Source organism: Leptopilina boulardi, unplaced genomic scaffold (assembly GCF_019393585.1).
Source record: "Leptopilina boulardi isolate dan_hultmark-lab unplaced genomic scaffold, ZJU_Lbou_2.1 LbouV2_273, whole genome shotgun sequence".
In the NCBI taxonomy this organism is placed as follows: domain Eukaryota; kingdom Metazoa; phylum Arthropoda; class Insecta; order Hymenoptera; family Figitidae; genus Leptopilina; species Leptopilina boulardi.
Window position 1 is genome coordinate 303,610 of NW_026137833.1, and position 27,175 is coordinate 330,784.

The 27,175-nt window shown below is 24.3% G+C and overlaps 4 protein-coding genes across 7 annotated transcripts; 3 read left to right on the forward strand and 1 right to left on the reverse strand.

The window, feature by feature from the left end:
• The first annotated feature begins 264 nt into the window (after positions 1-264).
• On the forward strand, positions 265-5,351 carry LOC127281540 (chromatin assembly factor 1 subunit B). Its single transcript, XM_051305265.1, has 6 exons — positions 265-531; positions 1,125-1,257; positions 1,608-1,914; positions 2,100-2,363; positions 2,533-2,760; positions 4,281-5,351. The coding sequence occupies exons 1-6, from the start codon at positions 391-393 to the stop codon at positions 4,861-4,863; spliced, it is 1,656 nt and encodes a 551-aa protein (XP_051161222.1). The 5' UTR covers positions 265-390; the 3' UTR covers positions 4,864-5,351.
• A 306-nt stretch (positions 5,352-5,657) lies between these two features.
• On the forward strand, positions 5,658-7,929 carry LOC127281691 (activated RNA polymerase II transcriptional coactivator p15). The gene is made up of 4 exons (XM_051305546.1): positions 5,658-5,796; positions 7,033-7,112; positions 7,189-7,402; positions 7,542-7,929. The coding sequence occupies exons 2-4, from the start codon at positions 7,050-7,052 to the stop codon at positions 7,622-7,624; spliced, it is 360 nt and encodes a 119-aa protein (XP_051161503.1). The 5' UTR covers positions 5,658-5,796; positions 7,033-7,049; the 3' UTR covers positions 7,625-7,929.
• Positions 7,930-8,470: 541 nt separating this feature from the next.
• On the reverse strand, positions 8,471-19,106 carry LOC127281517 (uncharacterized). The gene is made up of 11 exons (XM_051305242.1): positions 18,925-19,106; positions 18,216-18,386; positions 17,893-18,026; positions 17,489-17,639; positions 17,236-17,412; positions 16,930-17,153; positions 16,588-16,865; positions 15,893-16,518; positions 11,659-15,759; positions 11,524-11,582; positions 8,471-9,959 (listed from the first exon to the last, which is right to left on the reverse strand). Exons 1-11 carry the CDS (start codon positions 18,965-18,967, stop codon positions 9,867-9,869), a joined length of 6,057 nt encoding a protein of 2,018 aa, XP_051161199.1. The 5' UTR covers positions 18,968-19,106; the 3' UTR covers positions 8,471-9,866.
• An 817-nt stretch (positions 19,107-19,923) lies between these two features.
• LOC127281497 (DDB1- and CUL4-associated factor 8) lies at positions 19,924-27,052 on the forward strand. 4 transcript variants are annotated; one of them, XM_051305219.1, is made up of 15 exons: positions 19,924-20,204; positions 20,427-20,566; positions 20,788-20,872; positions 21,199-21,459; positions 22,662-22,796; positions 22,887-23,110; positions 23,263-23,400; positions 23,623-23,846; positions 23,983-24,148; positions 24,264-24,429; positions 24,722-24,867; positions 25,001-25,120; positions 25,530-25,646; positions 25,764-25,907; positions 26,196-27,052. In XM_051305219.1, exons 2-14 carry the CDS (start codon positions 20,477-20,479, stop codon positions 25,899-25,901), a joined length of 2,010 nt encoding a protein of 669 aa, XP_051161176.1. In that variant the 5' UTR covers positions 19,924-20,204; positions 20,427-20,476; the 3' UTR covers positions 25,902-25,907; positions 26,196-27,052. The 4 variants fall into 4 exon arrangements, with proteins under 4 accessions (XP_051161176.1, XP_051161175.1, XP_051161174.1 ...); XM_051305218.1 differs by having other exon boundaries at positions 19,925-20,204; positions 21,193-21,459; positions 22,890-23,110; XM_051305217.1 differs by having other exon boundaries at positions 19,929-20,284; positions 21,193-21,459.
• The last annotated feature ends 123 nt before the right edge of the window (positions 27,053-27,175 follow it).

Consider the following 27,175-nt stretch of genomic DNA (forward strand, 5'->3'; position numbering starts at 1 on the left):
ATATATTTGTGTACAAACATTGAAAAATGCCTACTAAAATACATTAGCGATGTTTTTCAATTTTTTCGTCTTTTTTTCTATCATGTTTTGATAAAAATTGTTTACATATTTTTTCCCTCTTTTTTTTAAATAGAAATTTTGAGTTAACAATTGCATTATGGTAAAAATTATTCCCTTACACTAATTATTTAATTGGTCAATCTATTGGAATTTTGACGGAAATTAACGATTTTAACCGATTGAAGATCGCGCGCTTTATGTGCATTCTCCGGCAACAATCGAACACAAAATTTAAGGTTATGAATTGTTGACAAAGTCAAACTTGGTTTTCTTTATTTTTTAATTTATTTCTTATATTATAATATTATATTTTAAAGTTTTCAATAAATCATGAAGTGCTCAATACCTGAAATTTCATGGCATAATCGTGATCCAGTATTAAGTATCGATATACAAGTGGGAAATTGGAAAAATTCATCAGAAGAAACATTTTGGAGAATTGTCACTGGAGGAGCAGATTCTCACGTTTTGGTGAGATATTTTTTTTTAAAAATTCATTATTTGCGAATTATCACTCAAATATTTCATCTCAAATAATTAAGATTTTAATTTCTAAAAAAGATTTAAATTTATCCTTTGTCGAATGTCATAAAAATAAAAAACATTCAACAGGTTTTACATCAAGTGCATTTTGTTTTTTTTTCTTTTTTTATACAAAACTTTACAAAGGAATTATTTATTATTTCTATTTAGTAATTTTTTCATTAAAAATTTAATGTTTTAATAAATTTTATTTCTCAATATTTATATATATATATGTATTTCGAAATTATTTTTTTGATTTTTATAGAAAAATGATTCAGAATAAAATAATAAATTATTGTTATGTAAAAATCCAAAGAGATGTACATGGAGAGAAATAAATAAATAAATAATAATTATAAAGTTAATAAATTATTGTTTAGATAAGAAAATATTGTATAAAAAAAATAGAATTATTCTTTGAAATTTATGTCTAAAAATTATTAATCAATTTTTTAAAATGTACTAAATTAACGTGATGTTTTTTTAAAATTATTGTTGTTTTATTAATTTATATTTGGTTTTTCTAATTAAAAAAACAGATTTGGCATTTATTAATAAACGATACCGGTGGATCGATTGTTTCTTGTGTTGCTGATTTAGAACGACATCAAAAGGCAATAAATGTCGTACGTTTTTCACCTTCAGGTGAAATTTTAGCGTCTGCCGATGACGGTAAGGAAAAGAGAAAGAAACTAAAACTTAAATTAATTATTTTTAATTCAAATTAAAAATTAAAAAAAAAATTACCAATCACTCCGAGTTAAATAAAATAAAAATTTCTATTTTCTTTAAAACCTTTACCGAGTGATAAATATAAAAATTTATAAAATTATTTTACTATTAGGGATATATACTAAATATTCATAACGTAAGGGTTTGAAAATTAATGTAAAAACCTACTAAAAGGTGTACAGGGAGGGATTAATACAAATAATAATAATAATATTTATTTATTAATTGATATATTAATTTATTATTATTAAAAAAAAAAACTTACTATTTCTTGTTTTTTTGTCACTTAGAATCAATAATTATATTGTGGAAACAACGAGAAGAATCTGAATTAAATTTATTTCTTGGCGAGGAAAATTCAAATAAAGAACAATGGACATCGTGGAAGGTATTGAAAGGACATCTTGAAGATATTTATGACATATGTTGGTCACCAGACTCGAGTTCCCTTGTCTCGGGATCTGTCGATAATACCGCAATTTTATGGGATTTAAATAAAGGACGAAGTAATTGTATATTGTCCGATTATAAAGGTTTTGTTCAAGGAGTCACGTGGGATCCTTGCAATCAATATGTTTGCACATTAAGTTCCGATAGGTAAAATTTTCCAAATCAATTAAAAAGAGTAAAAATATTTTAAAATTTTTTAGTTATTTTAAAAATAATATAAAAACATTACAAAGAAAATTGTAAAAAATTCTATCCTAGAAAAAAAATACTATATGCAATTTAAAGAATTTTTATTATCATAGTAAAAAAGAAAATTTAATTTATAAATTTAGACAGTGTCGATTGGTCGATCTCAATACAAAGAAAACAGTTCAACGTGTAACAAAAGCAAAAATACCAACACCAACTGGACATCCACTCGATGGAAAATTGGTTCGATTATTTTATGACGATACATTTAAATCGTTTTTTCGACGATTAACTTATACGCCAGATGGAACTCTTATTATTGCTCCGTCAGGAATTATTGAACCTCAGGAAACTACTGATAAAATAGCAAATGCGACTATTGTTTTTTCGAGGCATAATTTAAAAGAGTAAGTTCATTTATAATATGATAAATAAATTAAAAGAATTTAAAATATTATCGATATGGAAGAGTTAAAAAAAGATAATGGTAATATAGAATAAAGTAGCAAATAAAATAATAGAATATTGATATCTATTAATAGAAACTAATTAACGAATTTTAAATAAATTTTTCAGACCCGTTATGATTTTACCATCATCGGAAGAACAGACAATTGCTGTTCGTTGTTGTCCTTTATATTTTCAATTACGTGAAGATGGACCAAAATCTGTAATTCCATTGCCTTATAGAATGATTTTTGCTGTCGCCACTCATCGTTCTGTTGTCATTTATGATACACAACAAACTTCACCCATTGCCATTGTTTCCAATATTCATTTCACAAGACTGACGGATGTCGCTTGGTGAGTAATAATTTAATTTCAAATTCAATCTTTAATTCTTTTTGTTCGTTTATTTTTTTATAATTCAAGGTGTCTAACGGTCAGGGAAGTCAGGGAATTTCTTTTAATTTTCTGGAATTTTTTATGAATAAATTAAAGTAACTATTAGTTTCAAAATTTTTTTTTACTTTTTTCCCAAAGCAAATGCAAATTCAAAAGTTGGACTTCACACTCAATTATTAAGCATGTGATATATCTTATATTCATTAAGTAAATAATTATTTACTACTATTTATTGAATCTAATAAATGATTTTTTAAACTTGGATAACAATAAATTAATTTTTTTTAGGTGAAATATTTGATTTTTTAATAAAAATAAAAATTATTTGATACAATTTTATTTTATCGGTTCAACTTCAAATAAAGTAAATTATTCATTAATACGAATAATTTATTGTTTAATGCTAATACCCACATTTAACTTATAAAAATTTTTACGGCGTCGAATATTAAATTATCGAATTGTATCGAATTTTGTAGCAAAATTGTATAAAGTGAATTTTATATTATGCAAAATTTTTAATTTACATTTAACTAAAATTCGATTTAAAAGAATTTCTATTTAGCAGAACTTTTAAAAAGCATTTTTTCTAATACTTTTTTAAAATTTTAAATTAATATAATTTCAATTTAACGAAATTTATGTCTATAAAAATTGACAAAAAAAGAACTAGATAGAATTTTTCTTAAATGAGAATTCTGTTAAATAACAATTAGTTCGAATTAAAATTTTCTTTTATAAAAACTTTGTTAATTAAGAAATTTTGTTAAATAGAAATTCTGTTAATTGTGGATTTATTCAATGACAATTCTTGTAAGTAAATATTTTGATAAATCGAAATTTACTAAAATAACTATTCTGTTAACAAAATTTTTCTTTATACAATTTTTCTTGACATAAATTCCATTAAATTGAAATTATATTAATTTGAAATTCGATGTACTAGAAAATCTGCTTTATATAATTTTACTAAATAAAAATTTGATAATTTAAGATTTGACGCCGTAAAAATTCTTTTAAATTAAAATGTTGTGAATATTTATACGTCCCATAATTAGTTTATTTATTTCACTTAAATATTTTATTTTTTACGAAACATTATATTTATTTGGTTCAAATACATATGAAATTAGTGGATAATAGACAGGTAAATTATTTAAGTATCGAAATAAATTTTATTTGATTGAAATAAAAATTTTTTAGTGTAATTTAGGTCAGGAAAAAGTCAGGGAATTTTTTTTCCTAGCAGTTGCTAGACACCCTGTAATTTACAATAAATTAATCCAATGTTTCAGAGTATTATAATATTTCGAACAAAGTCTTTGAAGTCTAATTTAAAAGTAAAATTTGATACTTTCAAAAATGATTTTGTTATCCTATATATTTTCTAATTGCTATAAATATCGTAACTCATATATTTTAATCAAATTTTTATTATTTTTATCATAATTATTCATAAATTTTTCCATATATTTAAGGTCGTCGGATGGAAAAATTTTAATGGTATCCTCAACCGATGGTTATTGTTCGATAATTTTATTTCAAGACGATGAATTGGGCAAAATTTACGAGATGAAAACACAACCTCCAATGGTGGATGGACAAAAAACAAAAGAAATTAAAAACGACAACAATTTAACGCCAAAAAAATTAGAAACTCGTCAACCATTCATTGATATTGATAGTAATGCAATGGACATTGATATTGCCGTTGAAAAATGTGATAATAATTTAAAAACCACAACAAATGACAGTGATGAAAAATTGAAAAAATTGAATGTTGACACTAATTTAAAAACAATGACAAATGGTGATGTTAAATTAATAAATGAGGATACTAGTCGAAAAAATCTATCAAATGAAAAAAAAAAAAATAACATTAATGAAATATTCGAAGAAACAGAGGATATAAAATTAGTTTATAATGAGGAAAATAATACTGATAGTTGTGTTAAAGTAATTGGTAAACAAACACCAACAAAAATTGAATTACCACTTGTTAAAACTCCACGTAGAGTTAAATTAATTACAATTTCAAGTCCTAAAAATAAAAAAGAATAATCCCTCTCACAAAAACAAAAAAAAAAAATGCTTCATATTCGCTTTATAAATTATTTGTAATTTTGTTTTTTTTTTTTTTTTTTTTTTTTTTTTGCTTTTTGATATCTTTTTTCAAGCTGCATTGAAGAGAACAAAAAAAACTTTTATAAACTATCAAAAAATCATTGATTTTACAAAATAAAAAAATTTTTTAAATGTAAAAAGTAGATCGTATGAAAATTATGTATTTCATTTTTGTAGGATAACATTTTCTATATTTTATATAAACATTATAATCTTTAGTTTCATTATTAGTTTTTCATACAAAATATTAAAATTACTTTATAGTGTATCGTAAATATTTAATCCTTAAGGGGGAAAAAAAAGTGTTTTTAATTTCAGTATTTTTTTTTTAAGTAATTTTTTTTTCCACAAATATAATATTATATATTGGCGATTGTACATATATATGACTCATACATATTTTCACAATGTAAATAATAATTATTCGAATAAAATTGTTCTTTGATATAAATTTTCCATTAAAAATAAATAACACCATTGAATATTTTTCCAATTAAAATTATTTTCTAAATAAAATATTTTTTAGAATAACAGGTTTTTTGTATATTAATAATAGTAATAATTAATAATAATAATAATAATAATAATAAATCTATCTAATCATTATTAAAAATTTAATCCTCGTTATCAGTTTTTAAATAATGAAGACAGAACATTTTTTTAATAAACTTTCTTAAATTTTTAAATTAAGCGCCAAATTGCAATCATGTGAACTTGACTTTGAAATTTATTATTCAAAAAAGCCGCTATAAAGTCGCGCTTTTCGAAAAAAAAGTGAAGACGCCATTTTCCGGTAAATATTCACGGCGTGTTGAGGCTTGTAAATCAATTCCATCTCCGTTCAACGGTTTTTTTTTTGTCAATTATAATGTAAGTATAAATCTTTTAATATTTATCTTTTTTTTTGTCTAAACATATATCCTGATTTTTTTGATAAGAAATTTGTTAGCTAAAATTACAGTAAAAAAGAAATATGTTCGTTTGAATTGAGAAAAAAGAGAACAAACAAATTTTGTTCCCTGTGATAGCGCATTATATTTATTTTGTCAGATGTTGTATACGTTGTAATAAATTTGTTTTGTTTCTTTATTTTTACGTAAAATTCAATAAAAGAAAAATATCCATATTCCTTGATGTTTATTAAATGTTTTATTATTTAAAATGAGAAATTTTTCCAAATTCTTTGCTTTCATTTTAATGGAAAATTGTAGATTATTTTAGTTGATTCTATAAGTGCATATATAGATATACGAATGTGTGTGTATTTTATTCATATATTTAGGAAAAATTAATTTATGTTGCATTAAAATATTACAAATATTTGATAACTTAGAAATAGAAAATTTTTGTATTATTTAAAAATAGATGGATTATTTCTTTTGATTTCTTTATGCAATTTGTATACAAGTTTTGACAATTTATTGATAAAAAAAATTTTTTCTAGATAATTCTCAAAAAAGTATTTTTTATTTTTAATCGATCTGATATAGTTTCCGATCGTTATTTAATATATTTTCCACGACTAGAAAATATTTTTAAAAAATTTTATATTTAATTTCATTTCATGTACCATTTTGTCCAAAGTTTTAAAACTAAAAAATGAATTGTAAAATAAATATATGTAAGGAAAAATTATAGACCTGACAGTCAAAACGAAAAATTATTTAATTTTCGTATTTTCTTATTTTTTAACAACAAAAAAAAAACTTTTTAATTAAACAGATTTTTAGTAAAAATAAAAGGAAATTTGTTTTGAAAAATGTCGTATTGTATATGAAAAATTATTATTAAAATTTAGGTTATGTTAAATAAAATTAAAATAATTAAACTTAACTAAAAGTAAAGTATAATCTAAACTGTTAAATAACCTAATTTGGCGATTTTTATCCACAAATTACGATAAAGTAAAATCATTAAATTAAATAAAAACTTACGGAACATAAATTAATATTTCCTTTGCACTTTTCTTTTTGATAAAAAAATAAAATTGACACTTTGTTTTGATTTTCGTGATTTTTAAACGTTAGTTTTTTTTTTAAACTTTTGAAAAAAGTAAAATTTTTAAAAATATTTTCACCTTGTATTCTTGTTACTATTTTATTTTAGTTTGATTCAAATTCAAAATGCCGAAATCGAAGGAATTCATCGACAGTGATGATAGCTCTGCGAGTGGAAGTTCCTCTGAGGTGATTAAAGAAAAAAATTACTATTTAAATAATATTAATTAAAGAAAATGATAATTTAATTAATTTTAAATTTTAGGCTGAAAAAAAGGGAAAGAAAAGGCCAAAAAAGGAGGTTAAACAAAAAGAAAGTAAGGAAGGATCTTCAAGCAAAAAACCAAAAAATGACGGTGTTTGGGAATTAGATGAAAAATGTCTAGTTACAGTTCGTGATTTTAAAGGCAAAACATTAATCGATATTCGTTACATGTACGAGGATAAAAACAGCGGAGAATTAAAGCCATCAAAGAAAGGTTACAAATTATTTTTACATTAAGAGAGAGAGAGAGAGAGAGAGAGAGAGAGAGAGAGAGAGAGAGAGAGAGAGAGAGAGAGAGAGAGAGAGAGAGAGAGAGAGAATATCTTTCAATAATATATATTTGCTTTTTTCAGGCATTTCATTGAATCCAAAATTGTGGCGAAAATTTGTAGAAATTGTCGATGAAGTTGATCAAGCAGTCAAGGAAAAATCTTAAGATTCTGCTATTTAAAAAAAAAATAAAAAAAAAAATATACTTTTCGTTCAATATAATTGAACTTGTTGTATGTATATATTGTATTTAAATAGTAGAATCTAATGGAAAAAAAATTTATATGTATTTTTATAAACATTCATTCTGTTAATTTTTTCGTCGAATTTAAAATCGATAATTTAGTTAATAACTATTCATTTTTGTCAGTTCATGATAATTTATCCTATTTCATTATCTATATGTCTCAACATTTTGATATATAAATAAAATAAGAATAAATAAAACAGAGGATTATTTTATTTACAATATCTTTAATTTTATTCATCTTTTCATTACTTATAATCAATAAATTAGAATATTTAATTTTATTATTGGGAGTCACCAATTTTATTTTGAGTTCTCTTATTACATTTATTGTCTGAAATTTAACATAATCTTTTGAAATTCAATTATTTCTAAAAATTTCAACTTTAACTCTTCCAAAATTATCATTATTTAAAAAAAAATTTTATTTAAAAATCTGTAAAACTTGATTAAATATTGCGTGAAATTTTTTTGACCATAAAAACTAAAAACTATTGACAAAATTTTTAATTCAAATGAATTGCTTAAATCAGACTTGAAAAAATTATAATCCTGCTATTATTAAAATTTAAATGACTCAATATAAAGGTGGTGATTCCCCTTAACAATTTTCTGTGAAAGAAATTTTGGTTTAATAATTCATTTCAAAGGAAAAGATAATATTCATGCAACAAATTAAAATTTTCAATTTTTTTTTTATTTTCCCCCCATGAATGGGTGAGAATGTTTTTTTACATTCTTATTTTTTAATATAAAAAATAACAATTGTTTCAATGTTTAATGCAATTTAATAAAAAATATACGTCTGTCGCGATGCAAAAAAAAGAAGAATACAAATAAATAATTTGTATATTATGAGCCTTATGTCTACTTTACAGAATATTTCACGCAACTATTATCTACAGCTTTTTTTTAAAAACATTTTTATCAGTAGTGAGATTTCTATTTGTATATATGTTTATAAATAAATGAGCACTATATCTAACTTAATATAAATGAAAATAAAAAAAAGTACTTGTCAAAAACATAAAATTAAAATACTGAAAGAAAAGTCCATTTTTTTTAAAGCTTAAATAGACATAGGTACATACAATGGATTTGAAAGTTATATCGTGTGAGACATGTTAAATTTTACGTAGGAGAATAATTGACAATCGAAGAAAACAAATTATACAAGAAATTAGTAATTTTTTATGTGAGACATTTTTTTCCGAAATGGCTCTCGAGAGAAAAAATAAATTATTGAATTCGATTGAAACTTTGGTAATTTATTTTATATGAAGAATAAGATAATTTCCCTAAAATTGTAAATTATTTTCAAAAAATTTCTACAAAATAGTGGAGGCTGAAAATTTTTAAATTCAAATATCTGTGGAATAACTTTATGAATTTTAATTTTTTTTATAGTGAATATTTAAAGAATTTTTCCTGTTCTTTCAATGTCAGAAGTTTTTTCAAAATTAAATTTTTATTCAATTGGGGGCAAAAAAAAATTTTTTTTTAAAAAAAAGTATTTTTTGTATTGAATAGTAAAAAAAATGCTCTGCAATTCAATAAATAAAAATTAAATTCTATAAAGTTCTATGAATTTCAAAATTTTCAATTTAAATTTCACCCTTCTACTATTACAATTTATTACTATTAATTTCTATTACAATTCTTTTTATATTTTTGAACTAATATTTTAGAAATTTGTTACCCTCATATAGGGCAAGAATTTAACAAAATTTCAAGCAAAAATTCAATAACTTTTCATTTTTTACTGAAGACATTTAAGAAAGAATGCCCTATATCTTAATTTAAGTCTTGTTACAAAAACGTTGTTTTTTTAACTATAACATGTGTGACGTTTTTTTTATGTCATATTATAAGTAGAAAAAACGTATATATTTACAAAATTATATCAATTTAACTGTTTTTAAATACTACATTAAACTTAATTACTTTTTTTTCGTTTATATATTATATACAAACAAGTTTTGTGACATTCATTAACTATAATGTTGAAGTCTTCTTTTTTTTTTTTTTTTTTTTTTGTAATAAATGCAACACATTCAATACGTTGCTATTTTTCTTTGTCTTTTCTTTAACACTTTTTAACGTCCAATATTTTTCACATTTTTTATTCTTTAATGAAAACGAAAAATATTGGAAACAAAACTTAAGGTCCGTGAAGAAAAGACAGAAGTTTATCTTCTTTTCCTGGATGGTGAAGCAATGCTAAATTTTCGGGCACGACTACTTTTGCTTTGGTCTGTAAATGTTAAAGAATTTTTTTTTAATATTAATATTTGTTTTATATCTTATTATGTAGATATTTGTATTTATTATATGTATTATAACATAAGAATCAATTAATAATATCCTAAATTTACAAAATAAAATCTTTATCATTTCAAATTTACAATTTTCAATTTAAAATCTGAATAAATTAAATTAAAGTTAATTAATTAAGGTTCTAAAAATCAAAACTGAGAATCTTGACACATTCAATTATTTTTATATTTTTTAAAAATATTTTCTAAAATTCCAAATGAGCTCTCCCAAAAAAAAAAAAAAACTTTTATCAGGGTGTCTAACAAATGCTATGAAAAAAATTCCCTGACTTTTCCCTGACCTAAATTACACTAAAAAATTTTTATTTTGATCAAATAAAATTTATTTTGATACAATTAAATAATTTACCTGTCTATCATTCACTAATTTCATATGTATTTGAACCAAATAAATATAATGTTTGGTAAAAAATAAAATGTTTAAGTGAAATAAATAAACTAATTGGGGGACGTATAAATATTCTCAACATTTTAATTTAAAAGAATTTTTACGGCGTCAAATCTTAAATTATCAAATTTTTATTTAGTCAAATTATATAAAGCAGATTTTCTAATAAATCGAATTTCAAATTAATACAATTTCAATTTAACGGAATTTATGTCAAGAAAAATTGTATAAAGAAAAATTTTGTTAACAAAATTGATATTTTAGTAAATTTCGATTTATCAAAAATATTTACTTAAAAGAATTGTCATTGAATAAATCCACAATTAACAGAATTTCTATTAAACAAAATTCTTAATTAACAAAGTTTTTATTAAAGAAAATTTTAATTCGAACTAATTGTTATTTAACAGAATTCTCATTTAAGAAAAATTCTACTTAGTTCTTTTTTTGTCAATTTTTATAAACATAAATTTCGTTAAATTGAAATTATATTAATTTAAAATTTAAAAAAAAATTATTAGAAAAAATGCTTTATAAGAGTTCAGCTAAATAGAAATTCTTTTAAATCGAATTTTAGTTAAATGTAAATTGAAAATTTTGCATAATATAAAATTCACTTTATACAATTTTGCTAAATAGAAATTCGATAATTTAATATTCGACGCCGTAAAAATTTTTATAAGTTAAATGTGGGTATTAGCATTAAATAATAAAAATTATTCGTATTAATGACTAATTTACTTTATTTGAAGTTGAACCGATAAAATAAAATTGTATCAAATAATTTTTATTTTTATTAAAAAACCAAATATTTCACTGAAAAAATTAATTAATTGTTATTCAAGTTTAAAAAATCATTTATTAGATTCAATAAATAGTAGTAAATAATTATTTACTTAATGAATATAAGATATATCACATGATTAATAATTGAGTGTGAAGGACAACTGTTTAATTTACATTTGCTTTGGGAAAAAAGTAAAATAAATTTTTGAAACTAATAGTTACTTTAATTTATTCATAAAAAATTCCCTAACTTTTTCCTAACTGTTAGACACCCAGTTGTTTATTAACAAAAAAGAAATAAAACTCACATGATCTGGTTCTTCTGCTGTCAACATTTTTCTCTTTCGTGACTTGGCTTTTGGTTTTTCTGAAATTTGACAAGAAAAAAAAAAATTAGAAACATAAAATACATAGAATAGAATTCTATTAGAAATAAAAATTACCTTTCTCGACTAATTTGCCTTTTTCATTTTTATCAATATCCACCCTCGCAATTTCTTCATTCTTCGTGAAATTAACATTTTTACCAGACGATTGCACAGCTTTCATAATTGGCGACGATGATGCTAAAGGTTTTTCATATTTTTCCAAAATATTCAACAATTTTTTATTATTATTATTTTTACTCGGACTCTTCTTTCCAGCAGCATTACTACCACCTCCTTTTTTTGGTTTTTTTGGTAGTAAACTAAATATCTCTTCCATTTTCGTTGCTGCAAGTATAATATGACGTTCTTCACCATTATCCAAATCAATTTCCAATTCACTGATACTGTATTTTCGTCTTCTCTTTTTTTCCATTATTATTGTATCATCGTAAATAAAATGATATTCACCATGTCTTAATTCCGTTTGACTTGTATTATAAAAACTATTATCATTTTTTGTATTTGTCGTTGGTACTAAATCCAAACTTTGTAAAACACATGGTAAATCTTCTTTCGATGATTTTTCAAGTGAAAGTAATTGTTCTAATATTGAATCATTTGTATCATCACTTTTATTTGTATCGGATGCTTGTCGTGATTTTGATCTTGTTCGTCGTTGATCGACAATTTCATCATCACTAAATAAATCACGTTTTACTAAATCAACTTTTGCTTTAAGTGATAATTTCTCATCGCCTAATGTTGTTATAATTTCTTTAACTTTATCGTCTAAAATTTGATCACCTGTTTCTATTTCTGTTTTATCATTGTTATCAATTTTATTTTCAATATCTTGTATTTTATTTTTATCTAATTCTTCAATTAAATTTTCAGGTGAATTCTTTTTTGACGATGTTTTCTTTGGGGGTTTTACTTTTTTTGGAGTTTTTCCCTTTTTTGGAGTTCGTCCTTTTTTCGGTGTTTTTGTTGTTTTGGGCGGTAATAATTTAATAATTTCCTCGTTACTTGTTTCTTTTTTTTCATTTTTTGGAATATTCTTCTTTTTCTCTGTGGATTTTTCTAAAATGGAATTTTCATTTAGGAGATTTTGTTCGATGATTTCATTTTCTTTTTTCTCTTGTATTGAAATATTTGTATTTATTTGATAATTAGGGATAATTTTTCGTGCATTTGTTTGTAAATTTCTTCCAATTGGACGACGATTGCGTTTATTTTGATTATTATTGGCGGTTTTTCCTTTTTTTTTAACTTGTACTAGAGAAGCTTCACAAAAACCTTTTTTTAATCGTTCACCTTTTAAAGCGAGATTTTCCGGTTTAAGATAATCAATTGTTTGTAAATTCAAACCCGATTTGTTCGTGTGTTTTAAAATATTTGCCACTCTTTTCGTTTCTAGGGATTTAACCGGAGGAACTGGTTTTAATGGTACTTTACACAATTTTTGTTCCGAGGTCATAATTTCGGTAATTTTAGTTGATAAATTTGTTGTTATATCCGAACCGGCTTTTGAACTACTTGGAGTTTCGGAAATTGTTGCCTCAATAAGTAATTCATTTTTAGCCGGTGTCTCTTGATCGTCATTTTCATTGATATTTGTGACAGAAAACATTTTTTGCGGTGACACTTCTTTTATTGACGATTTTTCAATATCGAATTTTGGAATTGCAAATTCTTTTCTCTCAATTTCATTATTTGTAATAATTGCATTCACAGGGGGATTATTAATTTTGGTTGCGATTTCTGTTTCTTTTGGAATTTCCGGTTCGTAGACAATATGAAATGATGATGAACCACTGGAATTGGAACAACTTTTTGTGGGTAAATTATTAATTTTTTTTGTCGGTGAATTATTGTCACTTAGGGAAGTATCGGAACTATCGTCAGAAGCACTTGATGACGATGACGATGACATTGATGAATAACTCGATGATGATGTATTACTATCACTACCCGTTGATTCACTATCACTGTCGTGTAAATTTTTCTCAACTTCCATATCATAAATTACTGGTAATTTTTCCTTTTCTTTTTCTTCTTCATCTTGAATAATTTCATTTAAACTCGAAGAAATTGTAAGTTCCTCTTTTGCAGCTTCCTCACGTGTTAAATTAACTTTAATCACTTGAAATTCCTCGACTTTTGTTATATTTTTCGATTGTTCTTTTTTCATTTTATCATCAATTTCTGAACTTGGTTGATAATACGGTGAACATGAATTAAATTCACCTTTTTTAATTGCGTCTTTTGTATTTTCACTTGCTAAATTTGGTGTTAATTTATTACCCGGTGTGGGAGCAAAATCAGGTGTTGGAAAAAGATCAGGAATTTTACTTGAATCTTCATTGCGTGATACTTTTGTAAATGGTGTTATTGAACTACTATTTGGACTTAAAAATCGTGGCGTTGGTGGAATGTCATTTTTTAAATTTTCCACTAATTTTCTCGGTGTTTCAAGTTGCATGATAATTTTTTCTCTATAATTTGGTGATGTTTTTGACATAAATTCAACATTTTGTTGTGTTTCACTTCTTGGTATTGTCACAACTTTTGCGTATTTTTTAACAATTTCACCACTTTTCTTTTCGCTTTTCATTTCTTGATTATTTCCTATGGGAATATTGGGTGTTTGAATTTTTGAATTTGATTTACAAAGTTCAGAATCGTCGAGTGTAAATGATAAATCCTTATCGCTTGGAAAGAAATTTTTTGAATCATTTAATGATTCGTTCTTTTTTATTGAATCTTTAGGAGATTGTTCTTTATTTAATGAATCAATTGGTAAATCCGATAAATCTTTATCGGAAATAGTTTCACACAAAATTTCTTTACTTGATTGTTCTTTACTTTGTGTTTCAATCAATTTATTATCGTCACTTTTTTTGGCGGGAGTTTTTCTAGATCCGCGTTTTTTATTATTTTTCTTGACAATTTCCTTGACTTTTTTGATTTTACGAGGTGCTTTTGGTTTCTTATTTTTTGCCTCAGTGGAAATTGTTTCTTCTGGATTGGCCATTTTTCGTAATTCAGTGTCCCAACTTTTGAAAATTGTTGGCGGTTTTGTCTCAATATTTTCAATTGGCGTGGAATTAAAATTATCGTTCGGTGAAACTTTACCTAAAATCATATCCATTCCATTGAATTTTTCCCAACCGCCCATTAATTTTGGTGCTGGACTACGTGTGGCAATGGGAATTTTATAATTTGTTGAATTATTTTTTGGACTTTTTAATTTTTGACTGGAATTAATAAATGGTGGCGATTTAAATAAAGAAGTACGACAATTTGAACGATTACGTGATGTGGGGGAAATTTTGTTTACAGATGATGATGATTTACTTGCGGAATTTGATTTTGTTGGTGTACCAAAATCTAATGCTCTCACGTGACTATGTCGTCGACGTGGTGTCGATAAACTGAGACGATGATTTTTTGAACGACTTTTAATTATTGATTTTGGTGTTCGTTTTGTTATTAATTCAGTTTTCTTTTCGTTATCAATTATTGTTGACACTGAGGGTAGAATATCTTGTGGATTTGATTTTGTTTCGGACTTTTTCTCAACGACACGATTCATTTTGAGAAATGGCGAAAGACCAGAGAGGGAAAATGTCATTGATGCATCGACATTTAATGTTTCAATTTCATTGCTAGTTAAAAATTCCGCTGCACTCGTTTCATTGCCATAGAGTGTTATATGTTCTAAATTACAAATTGGATCAATATTATTTATAGTTGTCGTTTCTTTAGTACTAGTTGTTGGGGTGATAATTTTAGGGATTTCAATTTTTACATCTATATTTGTATTTTCAATGAGATTATTTACATTTTCGGTTGATTTATAATTCTCCTCTTGAATTATATCGATATTTGGAAGTGATTTTGGTATACTATATTCTGATGGTGTTATATTCTCTTCACTGATTGTTATTACTGGAGTTGTTAATGGTAATTCAACGGATGGTAATGAAATTGTAACTGGATGTGTGAGTGGTAATGGAATTGTACCACTTGGATTTGGTAGAATGTTGAAATTTTTTTTTATTGACCCAGGAACTTTTTGTGGTACGTTCACGTGTTTAAAATAAACTGGTTCTTGTTTAAATTGAATACTTTTCGGTGTAATTGAAAGATAATGAGGATTTATTATGTTTGTATCTAGAAAAACAAAAAGAAACAGAAATAATTAGAATTTATATGAAACTTAAAATTATAAAACAAAAAAAAAAAAATTTGAACAAATTATTAATTGAATTAGTAAATATTCATTTTTCTTTTTAAAACAACTCACATGAAGGAGGAACTCCAAGAAAACTGCCGGGATCATCTTTTGAGCAAACAACCAATGTAGACGTAATCATTGTATCAGTGGAATCAGATATGATTGGAATATTTACCACTGGCTTCTTCACCGGTCTCTTCTCTTTTCTTTTTGAAAATCTACTTCCTTTGGGTAAAATTTTCATTGATGTAATTCTTGGTTTTGTACTTACAACCGGAGGTGCAGGAGCATCATCAACAGCAGGTACATCGATAATTTCAATACTAGTTTCAAGTTCTTCGGAAATATTTTTTCCCGCTGAATTATCATTGATATTTTTACAATCTGCATCATTAGTTTTTATCATTGACGATTCATTTATTTCTTGTTCTAAAGAAGATGATTTCTCCTGTATTAATTCACTATTTGCTGAATTTGCATTTATGATACTTTGAATGGCAGCATTATTCTGATCATTTAAATCGCTTATATTAATTCCCTCTTCATTTACCTCTTTAATGTCATTCGTAACTTTAGAACGTTGATTTGTAAGTAAATTGCGTAATTCGTTGTTATTGTCCGTACTGTCGACGATTTTATTATTGTCAATACGATTTTCCATGGAAAATATGTCAGTCAAATTTTGTAATTGTTCGCTAAAAAAATGTTTTTTTTTTTTAATTAAATTGATTATTTAGATGAAAAATTAAATTATTTTTACATACTTTTGATTTAATTCCAATTTATTCTTGCCATCTGTATTTGTATTGGAATTTGAATCAGTGATTTTTAAAACAGAACCAACAAATTGTTGAAATGAAGCTGTAACCATTGTTTCCTCGACGATTGATTTGAAAATTCCCGATGTATTAAAACCAGAAGAATTTGCAATAAGCGCTTCGTCTTTGTAATTTGCGTCCGTTGGTAGTAGACCACTTTTATTAATATTTTCTGCTATTTGCTCTTGTATTTCTTTACAATGTAACAATCCTTGTCCCAGCAACTGAAATATAAATCCATTCAAATATTTATTTTAAAAAAAATTTAATTTAATTTTCTAAACTTACGCTTAAATTTTCAAGTGGCTCGTTGTTCATTATTTCCTCATAGTCAAGAATTTGTCCCCAAGTCGATGCTTGTGTATTTTGATAAATTTTTAATAAATCTTCAGTGTCAGTAGACATTGAACATTTTAATGGTGTTGTAGAAAAATTAACACATTTATTTGACTCTTCGCTATTGTTGGTTTTTTCTTGATTTTTTTGTAAATCTCTAATATTCTCGGGTTGCTCTTTAAAAAAAGAAACAATAAAATTTTAACATATTTTTCGATATCAATAAAAAAAAACTATTTAAATTAATTTATTATTAACCTGTTGAGGATCCAGGCATATAAAATTTGCAATCGTAATCATTGCATTCATCTTGAATAACATGATTTTCTTTAATCTTCTGTTTAACAGCTGATCTCTCGTCGGAATTTGATTTTGTTAAGTCAATATGACCAGGTAAACTTTCAGCTGGAGTTGCTTCGACTTTATCACAATGAACTGCAATACATCGAAAATATTAAGAAGAAATAATTAAATTAGAATAATTAAAATAACAAAAAAAAAAAATACTGACTATTTTCAGAATTATTCTGCTTCTCAGGTGTTAGTGATTGTAATTTCGCAAACCGCTTACAGCGATCGCGATCTCGATCACTTCCACTGCGTTGTCTTTTTCTTATACTACTAGAAATAATCGGAGATCCTCCGGTAGTTGTAGCTGAATTCTAAAAATAAATCGATTTTAAGCCGTAAAAAATTTAAATTATTTAAATGAAAATCAAGAAAACTATATTTTAAATAACTTAATAAATATTTCATTATTATTATTAATTATTGGTACCAAACATAAAATAAATTCAATAATTCTAAGACAAAATTTTAAAGGAATTCAGAATATCGAATTGTTAAGGAAAATTTAGAAATGAATTTTTCATTTCATTAAAATATGATTGTCAAAAAATAATTCGTTTTACATACCTGAGAGGGTACATTAATATTTACAACAAAACGTTGACTTCGAGATCCATCAATTAAAAATCTAAGTTGCTCAAGAAAATCTCCACAATGCTTTACTTGATCGGAATCAGCAATTTTATTTAGCCTCTCTTGAACTGTGTTTATAGAAAAAAAAAATAATAAAATTATTTAATTCTCAAGATATATTGTAACAAAAAGAAAAAAAAATGCAAATGAAAAAAACCAATCTCTCAAAAAAGAGACAATTTTTCCAAAAATTAAAAAAATACAAGAGCAAAAAGAAGAACCTAAATTTTAATTTATCTTCAAAAAATAATACTTACTAAAGGAAATAATAGAACAATATTTATCGAAAACATCGATTAAAGTCATTTCTCTGACTAGTCTTCGAAATGTTTTCCCACTTGCTTGAACCATACGACATTCCTGCAAAAGTGGAGATGTCTCCAAGAAAAATTTCGCTGCTTCGTCACATTTTTGTTCTTCTAAATAACCTGTAATTTTTTCAATGTAACGAAAAATTATTACCTAATTGACAAAAATCTATTTTCAAAACATTATTTATATCATTGAAACATGATTAAATTTTTTTATAATACAAAACATAACCTTTCGAACGAGACAGTTTTTTTTTGCACTCCACAAAATGCATCTTAATTTTTTAACTTATTTTTCTACACAATAAGAAAATATAATAAAAAAAGGAATAACAAATTTCTCTCTAATCTTTTTCTTTAGGTAAATAAAAAAAGTGTAAAAAATTTATATAATTTTCCATTCGTCATCAAATAGTGTCCTTGAATTGACAATATTCTCTTAATATCATTTCAGTAAAATAGAAAAAAATTTTAAGAAAAATTGTTATAATATAAAATAGATTAAATTACATGAAAATCACTTTTAAATGCGTGAAAAAATCTTGATTTTCTAAATTGATATTTTTCATTTTTATGAAAGGTTAGTATATATTAAAGACGCATTATACAATTTGTTTTTTTTTTTGAACTTAGAGAATTATTCATTTATATTTACCGACGACTAATCTCGCAATTTCCGATGGCATAAACGTTTCCATATTCGTCGAGAAATTTGAAAAATCTCACAGCAAAACATTTGTAATATATTTTTTATTAAGAAAATAACAAAGATGCACCATTTTCACTAGATGAGCTTCTCGCACAAACACATCAAAACTCAACAAGTGTACACATACATGAACGACAGCAAACAAAACATGGCGGGAAAATTATTTTTCGTTTTTCACTCATCGTTTTCCGATAAATCTATTATTCTATTGGAGGAAAAAACCGCGTTTATTTGAATTTCAATGAAAGACGAATTTTACGTAAAATTTCGTAATAAATTTTTAAAATATCAATTTCCTGTTAAAGAAATATTTTTGGTTGTTATTAATAATTTAGTATTAAAATATTATTATTATTTTGTGTATATTTCATGAAGATGCTATTAATATATTTTTTTATTTTTTACACTATTAACAAAACGGTACTACAGGATGATTTTTTAACCGTTTGTATATATCGAAAAGTAAAAAGTTTAATAATAAATAAAATCGCAAAATGTAATTAAAATTTTCTTTTTGGCAAATAAAATAGTAAAACATGATTATTTGTCTATAAAACATTGATCTTTGATCAATAGAATGCTCTTTTGAAAATAGTTACGCAAACGTAAAAAATGAGATGGATTCTTTTTCCCCAAAGCAAGCCTGTCTCTAGTCTTCTTGCCCCAAAGTTAAAGTCGAAAGTGCATTATGGCGAATTTACAAACGTCGAATATCAAAAAAAGCTAAAGTTAATTTGGAAGAACATTAAATTGGACGAAAAGTACTTTTTAACGAATATGAATACGGCCTAATGTTCATTTGAACGAATTGTTATAATCGAATGTTCATTTCATCGAATTTGAAATAGACATAAAGCTCATTCAACCGATTTTTACCGATTTTTTTGTCTTTTGGCCGAATCAAGTTGGCACATAAGGAACACAAGAACCCAGTAACCATAGGGTGACTGGGTGAGTTCCTATGTTTTAAAATGCTAAAAAACCGACTGAAAATCACTCGAGTACTAGCTTGTTCCTTTGTGATACCAGGTGGCGCATAGAAGTTTCCGTATTTGTTGTCATATTTTTTTGTAATAATATTTATAACAGAGTGTAAATTTATTTACTTTTTCGAATGTTTATAGTCGATAAATTATTACTGATTTTTAATCAACGATTTTTCTGTAATTTTTTTCTTTTCTCTAAGTGAAAGAGAGAATAAATTCATTCGTTTCTTCAAAGCGCAGGTAAATATTTTTATTTTGTTAAATTTGCTTTAAATCTTTATTATATCAGGATTACGACATAATCATCATATTTCAAAAAAGTGAGTAATGAGAATAATTATTTTAATTTGTAAATCTTAAATTCGCAAAAAAATTGTTTTCATAACCTCAAATTTGAATGTTTTTTTTTTAATATTAGAGAAAAAAAAATTTTCATATACATTTGCTGTTATTTATGTATAGGGGATTAAAATTTAAAAAATTAAGTGATGATCCACATATAAGATAAGAATATGGATTCTAATAATTTAAAAGACGACTCAAATGATGATAAACAAGTCGTAGACGTAATGTCCGAAAATTCGACAATTACAAAAACGGAGGTAATTTAAAAAAAATAATTGTATTCAAATCAGTAATTTTTCTTATTTTTTCAACTGACAAGCAAAATTTGTTATTATTATTTTGTATTATAGTAAAAAGAAAATTTATTTTATAATAAAATTTTTTGTCCGTTTATATAATAATAAATAAATAAATATATTAATATTAATTAAATAATTATTAATTTAACGATTGTTTTACGTTAAAAAAAAATTTGTAGCAAGATAATTCGGAATCAACAAATCATGAAACCGTTAATTCTTCCTCACCCGAACAAAGTACAACGAAAAGAAATAAATCAAAAGGTAAATAATTATTTTTAATTAAAAATATCTCATCTACACTATATTTGTTCATTTTTAAACCCGTGTAAGATTTGAAATAAATTATTAAAGTAAACAATCCATAATAATAATAAAAATTAACTTAAAACTTAAATTGATAATTTTAAAAATTGTTTACAATATTGATAAAAAAATTTTCTTAGATAAATTAAAATAATTGTCACACAATTTAGGTGAAATAAATAATAAATAGATGTAGAAAAAAAATTTTCTTTGACAATTTAATATTCAAATACTTATGGTAAAAATTATAAATTTACGGTAAAAATAATTATTCACAGTTTTAGGTAAAATTAATGGAGACAGTGGAATTTCCATGGAAAAATCGGATGAAAGTTCAGATGAAGATTCAAGTAAACGGCAAAAATTGTCTGAAACACAAATTGATTCAGAAGTTGCCGAATGTTCGGCTTCAAAAAGTGATATTTCATTCCGTAAATTAAAATTCGATGTTCGAAAACGTTATTATCGAAATAAAAATAATACCGAACCTGACGATGAAATTGGTGAAGCGTCAGGAACGCAAAAATTAAATAACGAAAACGAAGGTAAAATTTATTGCAATTATTTAACTAAAATTTTTCATTAAATTAATTCTTTTCAATAATTTTAATGAAATTCTTCACAAATTCAATTATCTTGAACTATTTTTTAATTAAAATTTTTTATAAAATTTAATAATTGTTTATAATTTAAAAAAAAATTAGCAAATAAAATTATCAAAAATTTTTAATTTAAAAACAACTTGAAATTTAATTATTTGCAAAAATTTCAATTTTTTTTTTTTAATGATTTGCATAATATTCTTTGAAAATTTAACTATCTGAAACCATTTTTCACTTAAAAAGTTTTTGTATTTTTGTTTGCGATTTCTAATACATTTTTTATTAACAGAAATCGTCAAAAAAATTTTAAATTCAAAATCACATCAAGTTTAATTAGTTTCAAAAATCAAAATTGTAAATCATTGAAAATTCAATTACTTTTAAAAAATGTTATCTAAATTTATTTGATAAATTATTTTTAGTTCTGTAAAATTTAATTATTGTCTGAAAATTAACAAAATCTTTTAAAATTCAATTATTTCTAAAAATTTCAACTTTAATTCTTCCAAAATTATTATTTAAAACAAAGATTTTATTTTAAAAATCTGTAAACATTGATTAAGTATTTTCTGAAATTTTTTTGACCAACAATACTAAAAACTATGACAAAATTTTTAATTCGAATAAATTGCTTAAATGAGACTTGAAAAAATGATAAAAATGGAACTTTAAGAATTTTTTTTTTTTTTAGAAATTTGTCATACTGAAATAAAAATTTGAAAATTTGTCTTACATTTAGTTCGATTCTGAAATATTCGAAATAAATGTTCTTGATAATATTTTTATAGAATTATTCTCATTACAGAATTAATAAAATGAATTTAATCTCTAATAACATTAGTTATTTAAAGTAAAATATTCATTAATCATTTAAATTTTGTTAAAACAAAAAAGCGAATTTTTTCATTTTTTTTTTTTTTTTTTAATATAAACCGACTAAAACGACAACAATTCTGTAATATTGGTAGAAATTTCTTAAAAAGGAATTTTTCTTAAATAATAATTTAGAAAAAATAAAAATTTCGCTAAATGTAAATTCTAGATAATAAAATTGTATGAAATGAAAATTCTAAAAAACTAATATTGTAGCTTATTCTTTGCGTCTAGAATTGTTTAATTGAATTATTTAATTGATAAATCGATAGAAACAACAAAAAGCGACAATGATGATGATGATTCAATACAAGATCTTGATGACATGGCGGAGGGAGATGACTATCAAGAGAGAAGCCACCCATTATCGGAACGAGGAACTAGTCCAATCATAGTAGATAACAGAGGTAATTGTTTACTTGGTGACATGAATTAAATTTAAAAAAAAAACGTATTCACTCCACTGTGGATGATTTGATTAAAACCTAAAAACAAAGAAGAAGGCGCTGACGATTCAAACGAATGGACAACAGCCAGTGAAGATGAGTTGGACATCGCTGCATCTATTATGGAAAAAGAAGCACCAAAATCCAAATTCTTTGTAATACAGGAATTAATTAGTCGTCAAATTGGCAGAAATCCAGAATTTTCTAACAAATTATATGGTTCACTTTGTTCTGTACAGCGATTACAATTGAAATGTAGCTTAAATGAACATCAGGTAAATATATTTTTATTTATTTATTTATTATATTAACGGGCTTACAAAATGAAAAACGCCATTTCTTTTTGAAGAAAATTTTTAAAAATTTCTAATAGTTTTAAAAAATATTTACTCTATTGTCTTTTATTTTTTAATTTAATCAATTTCAGGGTTGTGTCAATTCTTTGGATTTCAATCATAAGGGAAATCTTTTAGCAAGTGCCTCGGATGATTTAACTATTAACATTTGGGATTGGGCCACCGAAAGGAAACAAGCTACATTTCACACTGGCCACAAAATTTTGCAGGTCAGTGGTGAAATATTTTTTGTTTATTAATTTATGAATAACTCGGAAATTTTTTTTTGCTTTACCTCTTTCTTTAGTATTTTCAATAGTCAATTTCAATTTAATTTTATGAAAAAATGACTGAAATTTTTTATTATATATTTTAATTTCAAAACTTTGACAAAATTATGAATTCATAAATAATTTGAATATTGGAATTTTTTTTTGTTGAAAATTTTTAAGGCAAAATGGATGCCTTTGGATTGTGAAAATTTAATGGTCACAGCTGCTCACGATGGGCAAGTTCGATTACTCGAACTTCCGGTAGGTAAATCGCGTAGAATAGGATCACATCAGGGATCAGTTCATAAAATTGCCATTCATAAGGAATCACCGCACGTTGTTCTTTCATGTGGCGAAGATGGAAAAATACTCTCAATTGATATTCGTGAATCGAAACCACAGAGGTAAATTTTTTTTTTTCCATTTTTATCTGATTTGATTTATTTTTGTTTTTACAATAAAATAGCGAATTCACAGTTCAAAGTGATAAATATTTCAGATAAAAAATATTTTTATAAATTAATGTTTTATAAATTATAGATTAGCGATATTAAATGAAGAAACGGATGTTATTCAATTATACAGTATTGATTGTCATCCATTGAACAGTAATGAATTTTGTGTCGGAGGGGGAATTCAATCTGTTCATGTTTACGACAAGAGAAAAGTTTCTTCACCTTTGTACAAATATTGTCCTAGTCACTTGGTATAAAAATATTAATTTCTTTTTTAATTTTAATTTCTTTTATATTTTCTTTTATTGAATTTATATATATTATTCATAGAAATATAATATTTAAAAATAATTGCTTTTTTAACAGACTCAAAATAAACTTCCTCACGTTACATGTGCTTTGTATAACTATAATGGAACGGAAATTCTTGCCTCTTATAGTGATGAGGATATTTATCTTTTTGATACATTATATCCACATCCATCTGGAGATTTTGCACATAGATATCAGGGTCACAGAAATAATGCTATTGGTAAGATTAGAAGAAAAAATTCTAAAAGAAATAAAATTGAACTATTTTACATTTATTTGTTTATAAATGGGACAAATTATTTTTAGTATTTGTATTGAAAAAATAAGTGAAATTAAAATACATGGGAAAAAAAGTATTTAAAATCAATTTTTTAATACTATTCTGTACCAAAGATTTTATGTAATCCGAGTCCTGATAAATCTCATTTAAAAATAAAAATAATATGCGTTTTTTTTTATAAAGTACATTTTAAATTATTATTTTTCTTATTAATTTGTATTTTTTTGTGCAGTGAAAGGCGTCAATTTCTTTGGACCCAAGAGTGAATTTATTGTATCCGGTTCAGATTGTGGAAATTTTTTCATTTGGGATAAAGATTCAGAAGCGATTGTTCAATGGTTAGATGGAAACTATCAAGGAGTGCACAGTGGGCCAGAAGTAAGAAAAAATGGCAAAAATTTATCCGAATTTGCTGACAATAGAATCATTAATTGAACTCATGTATTTCAAAATTCAGAATTCAAATTACGAATATAAAAGAATTAATGCTATTATTTTTGTGAAAAATTAGGTAAAATGCTTAGAATCACATCCGTCTGTTCCTGTTTTGGCAACAAGTGGATCAGATTGCGATGTAAGAGTGTGGGAATCTTCTAGTATTGAAACGCCTACTATGAAGAATTTACAAGGAGTAAGTAATTTACAAAAGTTTCGAATAGAAACCCTAAAATTGAATTATTTGTCAGAAATTTCAAAAAAAAAATTAAAGTCATTTTTTGGAGAAAATTTATTTCAAATTAAAAATCTTTTGCAATTCAATTATTTAAATAAAAATTTAGTTTAAAAATCTGATTCAAAAAACAAATTTCAATTAATTGTCAAAAATAAATTGTACGGATATGAAAGATGATTACATATTAATTGTAAGATTTTTCCAAAACATAGATCGCAGCGAGTTTGAAATATAATGGATTGACCTAAAAATAAAAAGTTAATTAATCTGAAATGAGTTTTTGTAATTTTAGAATTAGAACGATAAATTCCTTATTACTATTATTATTTATTTATATAAATTACAAAATACAAATTCTTATTTACAGTGTGTCAAATTAAATCTCAAGAATCGGGCAGATGACTTGCGTGAAGAACCAGATGCTTATGATGGACGAATGTTGTGGATTCTTTCAAGGCGTATTCGTCTGTCGGGGAGATTTATGGTAAAACAAAATTATTATTTATTTATTTTAATTACTATTCTATATCGTTTTTTTTAAAATTCTTATAATATAAAAATAAAATTTGAAAATATTTGATATATTTTATTGTTTCGGTAGAATTTAAGTAGAGCTTTTAGAAGAAGAAGGCATATTTTGCCTCGAGGAGGCGATGAGGATCTTCGTGAATCATCGAGTGATAACAATTCGTCTGATGATGAGGAATCAGCAACAAGACCCCAGTGTTCTCCTTCTTAAATTTTGGTAAGAAACGAATTTCAAAAAAAATTTTTTTTTTTCATTTTTCTTAATTCTCAAAAAATGAAATTAAATACCTTAGGGCCAGTTTCATCAAATCCGGTTAAAAGTTAATCAGCGATTAAATCCCTAACCGACCAATCATGAGCGGTTAAATTGGCTTTAATCGCTGATTAACTTTTAACCATAGTTGGTGAAACCGGCCCTTAATATTTTTAATATTTAATTAATAATTCGAATTTTTTAAATAAAAATTTAATATCATTTAATTTGAAAAAAGATATTTTCTTTCAGTTTTGCATTTTTTCGATTAAGTTGAAAGATAATAGAAGGAGAAAAGGAGAGAGTGGATAAAAAATAATATAATTGGAGAGAAATAACAAAAGAAGATATAATTCATCATATTGTCATCATCACATTTATTTATATGAAAATCAGAATGCAGTTTGTAGTCCCATAAAATATTTCTTTAGAAATTCATTTTCATTTTTCTCGATAAATAATTTAGTGGTTTTTTACAAAAAGAAACTACGTTTGTAAATATTACTAATTACAATTTTCTAATAGTTTAATAATTAATATTGCAAAAAGAAAAAACCTGTACATATTGCACCGAAAACTTATGCGGTTACATCGTAATTTTTAAAATTGGAGTAAAGTTAGCATCGAATTAATTAAAATAGTAAAGTAATAGAAAAAAAGTAAAATTTATTGAAATTGTAAAATAATAAAATAATTGAAAGTCGTAATTTTATAAATTGCAATTATTAAATATATTTAATTTATGTCAGCTCATATACTTAGTAATTTTTTTTTTTTTATTGAAACAGGAAATGTAACTGCATAAGTTAATTTTAATTAACAAATGTAAAATCATATTTACAATTGTGAATATCTTTTTATTTATGTCTAAATTTATCTTAATTGTGTCTTAATTTCCTTTCAAAATGTTTATATTTTCTTAAAATGTTTATTTTTATTAGTCAAGAAAATTTTTACTAAATAATTTCGTCGATTTTTTGTGCTGTGCATCGTATATGCTAAGCAAAAGACTGAATCAAGGTGATTAGATATATATAGATATATGTATATTATATTATAATAAATTAATAATTCATCTAGTAAATAAAATTAAATTATCGTAAATTCAACCTAAATTTTTCATTTTGAACAAATATTATTAATAAAAGATTGTTTTCATTTCATTAGATTCGATTTTTTTATTTTAACTAAATTTAATTAGTTGATAAAATTTTTATAAAAAATGTAAAAAA

Bases quoted from the DNA above. Each gene is read 5' to 3' on its own strand.
- LOC127281540 (XM_051305265.1), top strand. From the start codon at position 391: ATGAAGTGCTCAATACCTGAAATTTCATGGCATAATCGTGATCCAGTA. The intron at 532-1,124 runs GTGAGATATTTT...TTAAAAAAACAG, and splicing joins GAGCAGATTCTCACGTTTTG to ATTTGGCATTTATTAATAAA. The intron at 2,364-2,532 runs GTAAGTTCATTT...TAAATTTTTCAG, and splicing joins TCGAGGCATAATTTAAAAGA to ACCCGTTATGATTTTACCAT.
- LOC127281691 (XM_051305546.1), top strand. From the start codon at position 7,050: ATGCCGAAATCGAAGGAATTCATCGACAGTGATGATAGCTCTGCGAGT. The intron at 7,113-7,188 runs GTGATTAAAGAA...TTTAAATTTTAG, and splicing joins CGAGTGGAAGTTCCTCTGAG to GCTGAAAAAAAGGGAAAGAA. The intron at 7,403-7,541 runs GTTACAAATTAT...TGCTTTTTTCAG, and splicing joins ATTAAAGCCATCAAAGAAAG to GCATTTCATTGAATCCAAAA.
- LOC127281517 (XM_051305242.1), bottom strand. From the start codon at position 18,967: ATGGAAACGTTTATGCCATCGGAAATTGCGAGATTAGTCGTCG. The intron at 17,413-17,488 runs GTCAGTATTTTT...GATGTATTGCAG, and splicing joins GCAGAATAATTCTGAAAATA to TTCATTGTGATAAAGTCGAA. The intron at 16,519-16,587 runs GTATGTAAAAAT...ACATTTTTTTAG, and splicing joins AAATTGGAATTAAATCAAAA to CGAACAATTACAAAATTTGA.
- LOC127281497 (XM_051305217.1), top strand. From the start codon at position 20,477: ATGGATTCTAATAATTTAAAAGACGACTCAAATGATGATAAACAAGTC. The intron at 20,873-21,192 runs GTAAATAATTAT...AATTATTCACAG, and splicing joins GAAAAGAAATAAATCAAAAG to TTTTAGGTAAAATTAATGGA. The intron at 25,121-25,529 runs GTAAGTAATTTA...TCTTATTTACAG, and splicing joins CTATGAAGAATTTACAAGGA to TGTGTCAAATTAAATCTCAA.